Raw genomic sequence first — 12,481 nt, forward strand, 5'->3', positions numbered from 1 at the left:
CAAAATCCATATGGTCCATTTCTTGTCAACTTCACGGTAAGTTCTCCCACCCTTGTGTGCACACCCTTGACAAAAATGACTGTGCATGCCTCCCAACCCCACCCCACCCACACCCCCCAGAGGCAGGCTCTACAGCTTCAATTTGGGTTAGACTGCAACATGCTCTGATTAGCAGAATGTGGCTGTAAAAAACCCTGCAGCTTCAGGGGCCTCAAGAGGCCTTCCTTAGTTAGCCTTTCTATTGCTGTCATACAACACCGTGACTAAGAGTAACCGGGGGGAAGAAAGGATTTGTTTTAGCCTACAGCTCCACCTCACAGCCCATCACTGAGGAAAGCCAGGACAGACACTCAAACTGGGCAGGAACCTGGAGGTAGGAGTTGATGCAGAGGCCATGGAAGATACTGCTTCCTGGCTTGTTCTTCATGCTTGCTCAGCCTGCTTTCTTATAGAACCCAGGACCACTGGCTCACGGTGGCATCACCTACAGTGAATTGGGCCCTTCCACATCAATCATCAACCAAGAAGATGCACCACAGGCCAATTTGGTGTGTGGGGGAGGGGTTAGTTCCAAAATGACTCCAGCTTGGGTCAAGATGACACAAAAGTAGCCAGCACAGGGCCTCATGGCTTCTACCGTCAACTTCTAAAATGATAACTATGGAAAAAAACCACAGGCTCACCTTGCTAGGAACATAAGCCTAGACCAAAGCCTATACCCCCACCACACAAAAGGATGAGGCCATCTTAGAGATCCTAACCAACTGACCCTGGACATGCAGGAATCAGGCAAAGCCCGAAAAAGACCCACCTACCTGAGTCCTGCCCCCACTTCACAATCCACCCCACAGATTGTAAGTAAAAAGACGTTTTAAGCTCTTTCATCTGAGGTGGCTCGTTCTGATACAGTCTAAAGATGGCAGCACTGCCCCTCACCCCAAGAACTGGGCATGTGCTCCTTATTTGCATGCTTTCCCTTTCTTGGGATGTTTCTAATTAAACTATCAGTTACTAAAAATAGCCCTGTAACATGAATGTGCCTAAAACTAGAAAAAGCACAACCTCATGCTCCAGCTTGCGAGGTAAGGACAGTCTGTGTATCTGAAAGGAGCAGGCACGCACAGGCCCCCGGGCGTAGGGTAAGCAGGCAGACTGAAGGCCACCAACGCTGAAAGTCTCAGACCTTGCAACAGAAGTGTCTGTTGTAGTTTGAGCTCCCAAAGGGAGCAGAGGAAGAAGAGGGATGTTACTGTTATCGCTATTATTAATAGTGAAGTTTGTTTTTAGACCATTCTGCACACGTACACAATGCAGTACCAACCACTCTCCCCTCCCCTACAAACTCCTCTCTAACATTCATGACTATTCCATTTTGTTCTGTGACCCACCCAGACTAACCAAGACTCTCTTGTGTGACCGTTGTCGACTACTGTCGGAGCCTGGTGGGGTCATAGTGGAAATGACTCAACACAGTAGTCTCCCTTTCCCAGAGAATTAATAGTCAGCAGTTCAGAGATAACAGGGAAAACACCGATCCCTCCCCCTGGCACAGTAGGAAGTTCCAAGCCACACAGAGACTGGGCAGGTCAGAAGCAAGGAGATACCTTTCCTGTCTTCTCTAGATGTTCCTCAAATGTGAGCAGAGGTGGGGAGAGAATTCAGGCCAAGGTTTACCAGGAGCTGGGAGGACCAGAATAAGGCCTCCGCTGAGGGTGTCTCTGCCACTCCATCTCTACCGCATCCATACTTCCAAAGGGCAAGAGGTGCCAGTCCATGCCCACTCACCTCATAGCATGTGGTGTCCTCAGAGTCTCTGGCTCTGGATCCCTGTTCTCACTGCTGACAGGGACATGGCCACTATGCCATGCTGAAGCATGTCAATCTACACAGTGGGCCCCGGGGCCTGCCTACATGCATACAACAGACACCCCATGCAGCAAGCTCTCCCCTATCTCCTTCACATTCCTCATTCCACACCACCTGTGCCCTCCTTCTTCTCTGCCCAGAAAACCTTCCCATCAAGCATTCTACCATCCCATGCCTTCCCTGCGCAGACTCGGTTGTCAGTTGCCCCAGAGACTGGGCCACCTATCTCCCCATCTTTTGTCTGTATATCAGACTCTGAATATGCCCCAAGAATCATAAGTGGGACTGCTCTTTCCTGAGGCTGCTAGCCAGCCAATCAACAGCGAGTAAAGCACTGGGGCTCGCTGGCTGCCCCAGCTTTATGAGCACTTGGATGGCACTTTCATTTTTAGTGCCAAGAGACAACCTAGTTTGTGCATGAAACGGGGAAACAAAACCTCCAATGTGCCTTCCAGGAATGGCTCTAGGGGAAGATACTTACATCTTCACTAGCTCTACAGGAAGGGAAAAGGCTCAAGGGTGTCCTTGATATTCGTGGATTCTCAGCCTGACCACCTATCTAAGCAAGCAAGCAAGCACATAGGCTGGCTCTGTGCGGCAAATACAGAATCCTCTAGAGGCGCAACTGTGGTGGCTCACACCTGCTACTTCAGTACTCGGAGTCAGAGAACTGGAGGACGAAACCCTGTCTCAAAACAGAAGGCAAAGCTAGGGAGACACCCCAGTTGGTAAGGTGCTTGCCATAAAAACATGATGACCTCAGTTAGATCCCCCAAAATCCATGTCCAAAAAAAAAAAAAAAAAAAAACCCAGGCAAGGTAGTGCATGCCCATAATTGGCCGAAGCGGGAGGACCCTTAGGGCTTGCTGGTCAGTCAGCCAGTCTAGCAGAATAACTGAGTTTCAGGTTCAGTGAGAAACAGAGACCCTAGCTCAGAAAGAAAGAAAGGGAGGGAGGGAGGGAGGGAGGGAGGGAGGGAGGGAGGGAGGGAGGGAGGGAGGGAAGGAGAGAGGAAGGGAGGGAGGGAGGGAGGGTGGGAGAGAGGGAAGGAGGGAGGGAGGAAAGAAAGAAAGAAAGAAAGAAAGAAAGAAAGAAAAAAGAAAGAAAGGAAGCCATTGAGGGAGACACCCAATATCATCCTCTAGCCTCTAAACACACACACACTAATCTAAGAGTATCCACGTCACTCATATACTCCATCCAGGTCACAGCATGAGGTCTCACTGGGTCATCATCACAGTCCCAACACACTCGACCCACCACTGGCCACAACACCCCACACACAGGCTATGGCTGTGGAAGCCCTAATCACCAGCTCCATTTCAGGAACTATCCCTGCTCTCTAGAAGCTTGGCAAAGTCTCGCTACCCCAGGGGCATGTCTCTTATCCGGCTGCTTTCTCCAGGGTTCTCACTATTTACAACCTGGATTGAGACAATCCCAAGACCACGCATCACTCACGAGGAAGCCTAAACCCCTCTTCCACTCCACCCAACCTTAGTTCCTGTTGCCTGTAATTCAGTCGTGATACACTAATCCATACTAAAAACTAATGACTAATCAGAACTTATACAGCCCCCCTCCTGTGACATTAGAAATGAGCCCCCACAGTCCCCAGATAGTTTGACTCTGAGTATGCCCTCTCCAACAAGCACCGTCCACCCCAAGTCTTGCACCAAGCCAGCATTCTCTAAAAATGGAATTGTTGGTGCAAGGGGCAAAAGAAGCTTCTGGAAAATACCCACATAGGTTGCATAATCAAACATTTATCCCAAGACCAAATCAGTAAGATTTCAGGCAGGACCAGGGTACTGGGGGAAAAAAGATGGCCCAGAGAGGTGGCTAAGCCCGAGGGACGCTTACCAAGTCTCACGCTCTGCACGCGGCCCCCAATGTGTCTGGAAGCCTCAAGCACAGTGACATCGGTGAAGCCCTGCTCGAGAAGTGCTCTAGCTGCAGCCAGGCCAGCCAGGCCAGCTCCGATCACCACCACACGAGGCTGTCCCCTTCTCCGCAGGCCGCGACTGAGAGGGTCATCCGCGCTGTCGCCACTGGGTTCACAACTTTGCATACCGTCCGTGCTCACCTTCTAGGAGCCTGTGACGACAGGGAGCGGGTGGAGGTCAGCTTACCCGACCCAAGGAACAGTCACAGCCAGCGCAGCTGCCCCCCCCCCCATCCCCAAGACCTGATCAGGAAGAGACACCTCCCAAAAATGCACAAAGGGAGACAGGAAGGGGCAAAGAGAGTGGAGAGCCAGGCAGGGAGACATGGGTTAGGCCCTACCAACAGGTAGACCCCATCAACCCCACCCTCAAATCTCTTGAGCTCTGCCTGTTCCCTATCCACAGGTCCTAGAGTGGAGATAAAGATGGCCTGAGAACAGAAGCTGAAAAAGGCCAAAGTCAGGGGACCAACCCTGACGTTAGTTCTGTTCAACTCAGCATGGCTGCTTTGTGCCAACCCCAGGCTGCTCATACAGATACCAGGATATTCACACAAACGAAGGATATTTGCACAGTCCCCATAATACTCACACCAGCCCAGGACACTTGTACACATGGCACTGGGCTCTGTCCCCATCTCACCTGGTTTTTCCCTAGTATTCTCTATCCCCTTATGCCTTTCTCTTCCTGGTCTTTCTGTCGGCTTTCCGAGTCTTGGTGAGGTGGCATTGTGGTGGGAAAGACAAAGGCTTCACCGCCCCACTCCTCCAGAAAGTGCTGGTGTCCAACAAGCCTTGCTATTCTGGGTAGGTCCTTTTCCCCATCCACCCGGCCCCACAGTCACCACAGAACAGCAATGAACCCAGGAAACAGTGAACTGTGATGACCCATGGCACCAGAGACCAGACATCAAATTGACAGTTATACTCTGCCAGTTTACTTAAAGATGCCAGCCTTTGAGCAGCTGGTACTGCAGGGAAAGGAGGTGGCCCAAGCTGGAATACACTGTTCCTCTAGTCCCAGAATGAGCAGGATGGTTTGGAGGTATCTGAGTACCACCATGTAGAAAACACTCAGCTCATATCCCTATCCCTTGCATTCCCTGATTCAAGCAACTTAAAGAGTCCAGCTGTCTTGGCTAAGGTTTGCGTCACAGATGCTACAGAATTTAATAGTACCAAGACCCAGCAAAGAAATGAATACAGGTGGATGAAGCTATGACCAAGAAGCAAATAAAAACCTGTCACCCACACCCATAAAGCAAGCACGACCTTCCCCGGACACAGCAATCCACCTCTAAGAACCCACCAGAGACGCAGACCACATCCCACCACACAGACAATGTCAAAGAAATTCATAAATAGCTTTACCCTGCTGACCAAATCCTGAAACAGCCCAAAGGCGTGAGCTATGCAGTGTGTCATCCCATGCAATACTCAAAAGCTTCAGAACCACGCTGCGGTGACCTTGACGGAAACGAGACTGAGCCAGTGGCCAGACACTCAGCAACACCTACTGTACAACCCCATCTATACAGAGTTCGGGGAGAGGCAAACACAGGGATTAAGGGAGGGGAGGGGAGTGAGAAGGGCAGAAGTAAGTTTCCTGCAGGGGAACAGAAGGAACGGGAGGAATGGAGGTCCACGGCATGTCGAGACATGCTGACTTCCATCTGAGCTTTCCATTTTTCTTGGGACAGTGTTCTCTAACACTTGGAGGTTTAGCAAAGTAAGTGTGGTTTTGGGGTTTTTTTTTTTTCTGTTGTTCTTTTGCTCTGTTTTTCCTAAATATACTCAGGCTAAGAAGCTGTTTCTCCCCAACTCATTCATATGATGCCTGAGCCTGAGCCGAGAAAGAAACTCCCTCCCCTGCTGTACCTCCTACCCCACTCCCAGACTCAAACTGGCCAAGGCAGGGTAGAACAGGTTTCCTAGACTGCAGGCAGGTGGCGCTCGAGGCCCAGACTGCCCCCGGGCAAGCCTAGCTTTGCCAGAGAAGGAGGCCACCAGGAGGTGGGCGCGCAGGCCTTTCCTACCTCCTCCTCCCCTACCCTCTTCCCCTGCTCCACGGTCCCCACCCTCCAAGGAACACGCCACGCAGGGCTGGCTGGACTCTCTCCCTCCCTTCCCCTCTGCTCTCGCCCAGGTTCCTGCGCACTAAATATAGAGGTGAGGATGTGGCAGACTACACGCGCTGGCAGGGTCAGCAACGATGCCACCGGAAGTCTGCCAGCCACCGCCGACGCCGTGACAAGCTAGTAAATACACAGAGCGACACGGAGGGCCTGCGTCAGCTGTAATGACGCCAGGGTGCTCAGGCATCGGGTGAGACGTGACACGGCTGCGTGCCCCAACCCAGTCTCTGGAACAAGAGTGGGGATTCCCCTTTCCAGCACCCCTGCCCCAGGGACACCCCAGCAGACTCATTTTTGCAATAAAGGGTGGGATGGCAGCAGTGTTTGTAACGCTTACTGGTGGAGCCACATCTTGAAATGCTACTAGGTTGAGCAGGTGACACAGGGATTAAACTGGAGTTCCCACTCTGACTGGGGCCACACACACCTGTAATTCCAGTACTGTGAAGGCTAAGGCAGGAAGATCGTGAGGTTCAAGCTAGCCCGGGTTATTCGGCAAGACATTATCTAAAAACAAAAACAAAAAAACAAACGAACAAACAAACAAAAAACCACGGGGTGTGTCCTGCTTATCGCAGGATCCCAAGATACCTCTCTAAAAGCCAGAGAGGTCTAGCTGACCTTTCTTCCCCTAGGCTTGGCTGGCTGGTCCTCACTCCACGCTGTGACTGTCAAATAAGGCTATCACAGACTGTCAGCGTCTAAGGACCTCACACATTAAGGATCAGGTGCTGCAAGTATATTATGAAAGAATTCTGGAGTAGACCACAGGCCATCTTAAAGATGACTACAGAAATAACCCTCAGCCCCCAACACCAAATCTCAAGAGACCTTGAACATGGGTATCAGAAAGAAGTCGTACAAGAAAGCAGAGCCCATGTGGGTCCCCTGCACCACTGACCTTCACAGCTAACCCCACAGTCCTGATCTTCCATAAGCCTTGTCCGAAACCAGCTTCATCCACCCTTGTTACCCACAAGAAGTCAGGGGCACCACACACACAGCCACAGAGGACAGAGGACTGTCCACCATGGCCCCCCTATCACCCTGCATCCATCCATAAGGTTTTTCCTGTCAGTTTTTATCACTTTCCCTTCTGGGGTTTTTTTTGGGGGGGGGGATGTTGTTTTGTTTTTATTGGGAGGGAGGGAAAGAGAGGTGAGGGAGAGGGAGGGGGAGAGAGAGAGTGAGAGAGGGGAGAGAGAGAGAGAGAGAGAGAGAGAGAGAGAGAGAGAGAGAGAGAGAGTTCTTATTAAGGAAGAAGAATCATTTAAATGGTCCTTGGTGCATGCCTGTCCCCTTCTTGCCTTGATCTGTATGCACAGGAGAAACAGAACGCCCTGTACTTGCCCACAGATAAAGGAATGAAGAAAAAGTGCTGGCTCAGCCAAGCGGTGAAGAGGGAGGAGGGGTGCTGAGGGAGGCACAAAACAATAGCCACTTGCCATCTTGCTCTGGCTTCCATGGTAAATTGGGGTGGGGGTCTAGGGCTTCCTGCCCAGTATCCATGTCCCCAAGCAGACCAAGTTCCAAAGCTTCAAGAAACCGGGTCAGCCAGAACATAAGTGCTCTACTTGAAAATCCCCCACTGCCTCCTGACACCACTTCCCTGGCCCTAGGCCACAGCTGCCCACTGCTGCCCAGGGCCAGCACACCTCTGCAGGATCCTGCTGAGCCCCTCCCAGAAATGCCCAGAACTCCTGTACTCATCCCATCAACAGCCCAGGGTCAAAACTGTAGGCGTCCTCAGAAGAGGATCCCCTTTCTCCACGGGGTCAAGCCAAACACCATGGCCTCTGCCTCAGTGTTCTCAGGGACCCTTAGCTTCCTCCCACTCTTGAACCTCACCTGCACCCAGTCCCAATCTCCACCCTCTAAAGCAGCGGGTCTCAACCTTCCTAACACTGTGACCCTTTAATACAGTTCTTCATGTCGTGGTGACCCCCAACCATAAAACTATTTTTGTTGCTAATTCATAACTGTAATTTTGCTACTGTTATGAATTGTAATGTAAATATCCGTATTTTCTGATAGTCTCAGGTGACCCCTGTGAAAGGGTCATTCAACAACTGTGGGGGTCACAACCCACAGGTTGAGAACCACTGATTTAAAGGCTAACTGGCTAGGCCTCAGTAATAGGACCAGAGAATACAATCCAGCAACTCACTGAATGTCTGCTCCACACCAAACATGGGCAAGTCCTTCATCCTCTGGCCATGCTGGCCTCAGTTCTCCAAGATATTCCCCTCCACATACAACAGAATCCCTGACTACAAAGCCTTGGGCTTCCCCGGCCCATCTAAAGCCTCAAGGGGAACATTTTCCTTGCCAACATCAAAGAAGCTGCCTCTGGTTCTAACCCGCACAGTCCTCATTGGGACTTAGGAGCTACGCCATCATCCCCCAGGGTGACTGTGGACTCCACATACTGGCTCTTAGGTACAACTTCACCTCCTTTAGAGTCTAGGACCACACCAGCTGAAACCCTCCAAACTAGGTCATTGCTTTAACCAGCATCCTTCCCCTCCCTCAAGCCTGATGTTTGCTCATGAGAGATCTACCCAGGACTCCCCAGGACTCAGGGTGCCTGTCCTCAGCTGTAGGAGACAGAATGCCTGCACCCTCCTCAACCAGCCCTGGGGACTTCATGACTCTTTCCAACAGGCGGTCTGGAGCAGTAGCCAGCTTCCCCTTCCCTATAGGGATGCTCTTTCCAAGCTTCTAGCAGGAGGAAAGGGAAAAGGAAGCTGGGGCTGGTCCGGGGGAACATCTCTGGACTGCCCGGCAGGTCTGCAGAGGGATTTGGAGTCTTGAGACCCCCTAGACAATGCAATTATTCTTCTAAGGTAAAAAAAGAAAGGGGGAAAAACTCCTCCCAGAAATCCCACACCAGCTGCCTTGCTGGGCTGGCAAACAAAGGGGCTCTGTGTCTGGACAAGCCTCCTCCCACCCTCCAGTCTGGGGCAGGCTGCCCCAGCCTCCCAGCCAGACCCTTCCCAGCCTTCGTGCCCAGGCCACAATGAGTATACTGCACAGCACCACAAAACCAGAAGGGTCAGGCCAGTGGAAAGGAATAGCAGGAGCAGAGGTAAGCACAGTGGGCAGAAGGGCAATGCAACTCTGTATCCTACTTTCTTGCTAGGGCCTGCCTTTCTCTGGGCCCCATTTGACCAGCACTCCTGAACTCGCCCCAAGAATATCACATATGCTCCCACCTCCTGAAGTCACGTGTCTCAGCCCCGTCGGACACCTACAGGCTTCAAGTTTCTCTATCTGTTAAGTGGGGGAGTCCTGCCTGCTTGTGGACTGCTGGGGGAACGAAACAGGCACTGGAGAGAAGTGTGGTTACCTATAAGTGCTACCTCACAAAGAAAGGTCAAGGAAGGAAGGTCCCCAAAGGACTATTATAAGAGATTGGAATCACCCCTCCAAGATCCCAAAGCTCCACTGCATGTAAAGAAACCAAAGTTTTGTCTTAGCTCAGAGCGCAGCATCAGCCTTGGCCCCAACCCAACAGGACCTTGACCTTGGTGTCAATCAAATACCCTCAACTTGACTCCCAGTTCAAGCCCAACTGGGTCTGAGCCCCTCACCCTTCCCAGATTCAATAGTCATTAGGCAACTCCAAGTTCACGACAGGGAAACACCAGAGGGACCTTATTTCACAGGCCAGCCGCAGCGCTGATGAGAACCAAGGCCCCAGCTTCCTCCTGGTGCCTGGCTTCTCTCCCAGCTCTGTCTTTGTTATGCACCTCTCTTCCCTCAAAATGTAGTTCTAAAAAGAACAACTTCAAAAAGCTTCTTGTAACCCTCTTTCAAAAGAGAAGAGGGGAGCCAGGCACTCTTTGGCAGCCACTGACTGGCAGGACACACACACACAGAAAGAACACACCTCCCTCATGGAAGGAGTGGGCAGAGTGGGAGGTACGCTGGGAGGGGTACAGACTCAATTTCCTGCCACACTGCAAAGCATTAGACACTTTTAGCTTCCTGAATGGGCAGCCCCAGTAAGAAACCTAGCTGGGGGATCACCAGCTCGTGCGCTCATGCGCTCTCTCTCTCTCTCTCTCTCTCTCTCTCTCTCTCTCTCTCTCTCTCTCCCTCTCTCTCTTTCTCTCTCCCTCCCCCCCCCCCCCCTCCCTCCCCCCCTCTCTCTCTCACACACACACACACACACACATTTAAGATCACAAATAGTCCCCTCCCTACAGAATAACTTTAGCGCCACGTTTTCATGTGTGTTCTAAAATGTGATCACCAACTTTCCAATGTCAGTAATCTGAACTTCCACCATGTATTAGGTGGGTGACAGGTTAATTGGCTTTTGGTTTCAAGCTAGAGTTATCTGTGAAGAGGAACCTCACCTGAGAAAAGGCCTCCACCAGATTGCCTATAGGCAAGTCTGTAAGGCATTTTCTTAATTAATGACGTGGGAGGAGGAGGGCCAAGGCCATTGTGGGTGGTCCTATCCCTGGACCAGTGGTCCTGGGTTCTATAAGAAAGAAGGCTGAGCAAGCATGAGGAGCAAGCCAGAAAGAAGCATTCATCAATGGCCTCTGCTTCAGTTCTTTCTGAGTTCCTGCCCTGGCTTTCTTCCATAGACTGTGACCAGGACATGTGAGCCAGATCAACCCTTTCTTCTTCAAGCTAATTTCTGGTTAGCTTTTATTGCAGCAGGTGACCTCATCAGTACAATGGGTTGTGTGGGAATGCGTGCAGAGGCCTAGAGCCGAGCACATGGCGGCAATGTTTCCTTAGTCGTCCACAGTGCCCCACCTGTGCACAGCAGGACTCACCAGAGAGAAGGCAGAGCCAGGTGAAAAGATGTGCGTGGAGCCTGGAGGAAGCAAGCCCACCCGGGAAGGCCACAGGCCCTCCTCTCACAGAAGTAATTTCAAAGCAGGAATGTGAAGCCTGACAGAGCTATCCACTCCATAGAGACATTCCTGATGTGTGTGGTAAGGGAGGGAACACGTTAGGAAAGAAGGGTCCACCCATACTCCACCTGCTGCTGCTGCTTGGACCTTCCAGGCCAGAGTGCATGAGTGCCGGCTTCCAAGAGCCCCTGTCGGGTATTCATGCCCTCTCCTCTTCAGCCGACCTTTATAGCTAAGAGGGTATTGCAGAAATGACAGAATGTGACATCTAAAACTGGGTTATAATAGACACAGTGGCCACACAGGCATGACCCACCATGGAAACATCCTCCAGTCCCCCAGCCTTCAGTTGGCTGCAGCCTCCAGGGAGACCCTGAAGCAGAGCCACCCAGCTCAACTGCATCCCCAGCCCTGACTCACAGATGAGCTACCAGTGATGATTCCACTGCTTTAGAACCTACTAGTGTGGAAGTGACTTACTGCCCAGAAATAGATAATGAATAATCTTTAGTTTCCTATCCAGAAAGCCTTGAGGAGGAGGGGATCCCCAGGTAACACCTCCGTCACTCAGGAGCTCCATCCCCTCTGTTCTGAAAAGCAGACCTGGAAACCGGGCCCACTGACAGGAACATTACAGTTCCCCAGGAGATGTCTACAAACACCTACACTCACACTGCCTCATTTAAGTCAGACTCCATGGAATGAAGCCCAAGCAAAGGTATCATTTTAGGGTCACCTGTAAAGCCATCTATTTCATACCAAGGCTCCAAATGCAGATACTCCAGGAACTGTATCAGAGAAGGGAGCTGAAAAAGCTGAGGCCAGATCAGGGCCGAGGTACCCCTTTATGTTGTCACTGCCTAGATTTCACAGTCTGCTGCAGCCCACGCCTGGACACACTCAAGCAGTGAGTGTCCTTGCCTTCACACTCATCCACATCTTCCCCTTTCTCTGCAGCCTCTGGAGATGCTCTTCCCCTACAGGAGAGGCCCCAGGACACAGGGCTAGGGTCGAACTGGCCAAGTTTGTAAAGCCTCTTCTTGTCCCTGAAGTGGCAACAGTCATCATACTTGCCCTAGTCAGGGTCCTAGGTCAGGAATACTCAATGAAATCCATAGTTACGGTTTGTCTCCTAAAGATTCAGTCTTGCCTTATACTGTATTTGCCCCCTGTGGAGGACAGAACATCAAATCATAGAGACGGTGCTTCCCTGAGGCTCACAGCTGGCTAACTCAAAGGTACAAGAGGCAGCTAAGATCCAGATTGGGGAACCTAATACAGTCTGGGAAGTAGCTCCAGTCCTGGATTGTGATGCTTAGAGGTGCTGCTGATGAGAATAACTCTCCACGTGAGATCAAGGCATCCCTGTCCACCCTACCAAAGGTCTCCTGCTGAGCCCTGAAGCCCCAGGTCCCAGATGCATCCACCTGACCTTCCTTCCATGCCTGAAGAGTTGGGAATAGAACATCTCAGCAGGTGATGTGGGATTCCCCTCTGTATGCTGTGAATATCACTGGTTAATAAAGAAGCTGCTTCAGCCTATGGCAGGACAGAATATAGCCAGGCTGGAAGAGATATATATAGAGAGAGTAGACGGAGTCAGGAGACATCATGTAGCGGACAAAGGAGAAAGTCGCCTCTGGAACCTTACCCATAAG

The 12,481-nt window shown here is 51.3% G+C and overlaps 1 protein-coding gene across 3 annotated transcripts in view; it reads right to left on the bottom strand.

The window, feature by feature from the left end:
• The window catches only part of Smox (spermine oxidase), a 34,029-nt gene that overhangs the window by 10,008 nt on the left and 11,540 nt on the right, over positions 1 to 12,481 (bottom strand). For all 3 annotated transcript variants that reach the window (XM_038330429.1, XM_038330428.1, XM_038330427.1), the window contains exon 2: positions 3,730 to 3,963. In XM_038330429.1, the coding sequence (XP_038186357.1) occupies positions 3,730 to 3,937 (208 nt within the window). In that variant the 5' untranslated portion in view covers positions 3,938 to 3,963. The remainder of the gene's footprint in view (positions 1 to 3,729; positions 3,964 to 12,481) is intronic.

Source organism: Arvicola amphibius, chromosome 5, assembly GCF_903992535.2.
Source record: "Arvicola amphibius chromosome 5, mArvAmp1.2, whole genome shotgun sequence".
Taxonomy (NCBI): Eukaryota; Metazoa; Chordata; class Mammalia; order Rodentia; family Cricetidae; genus Arvicola; species Arvicola amphibius.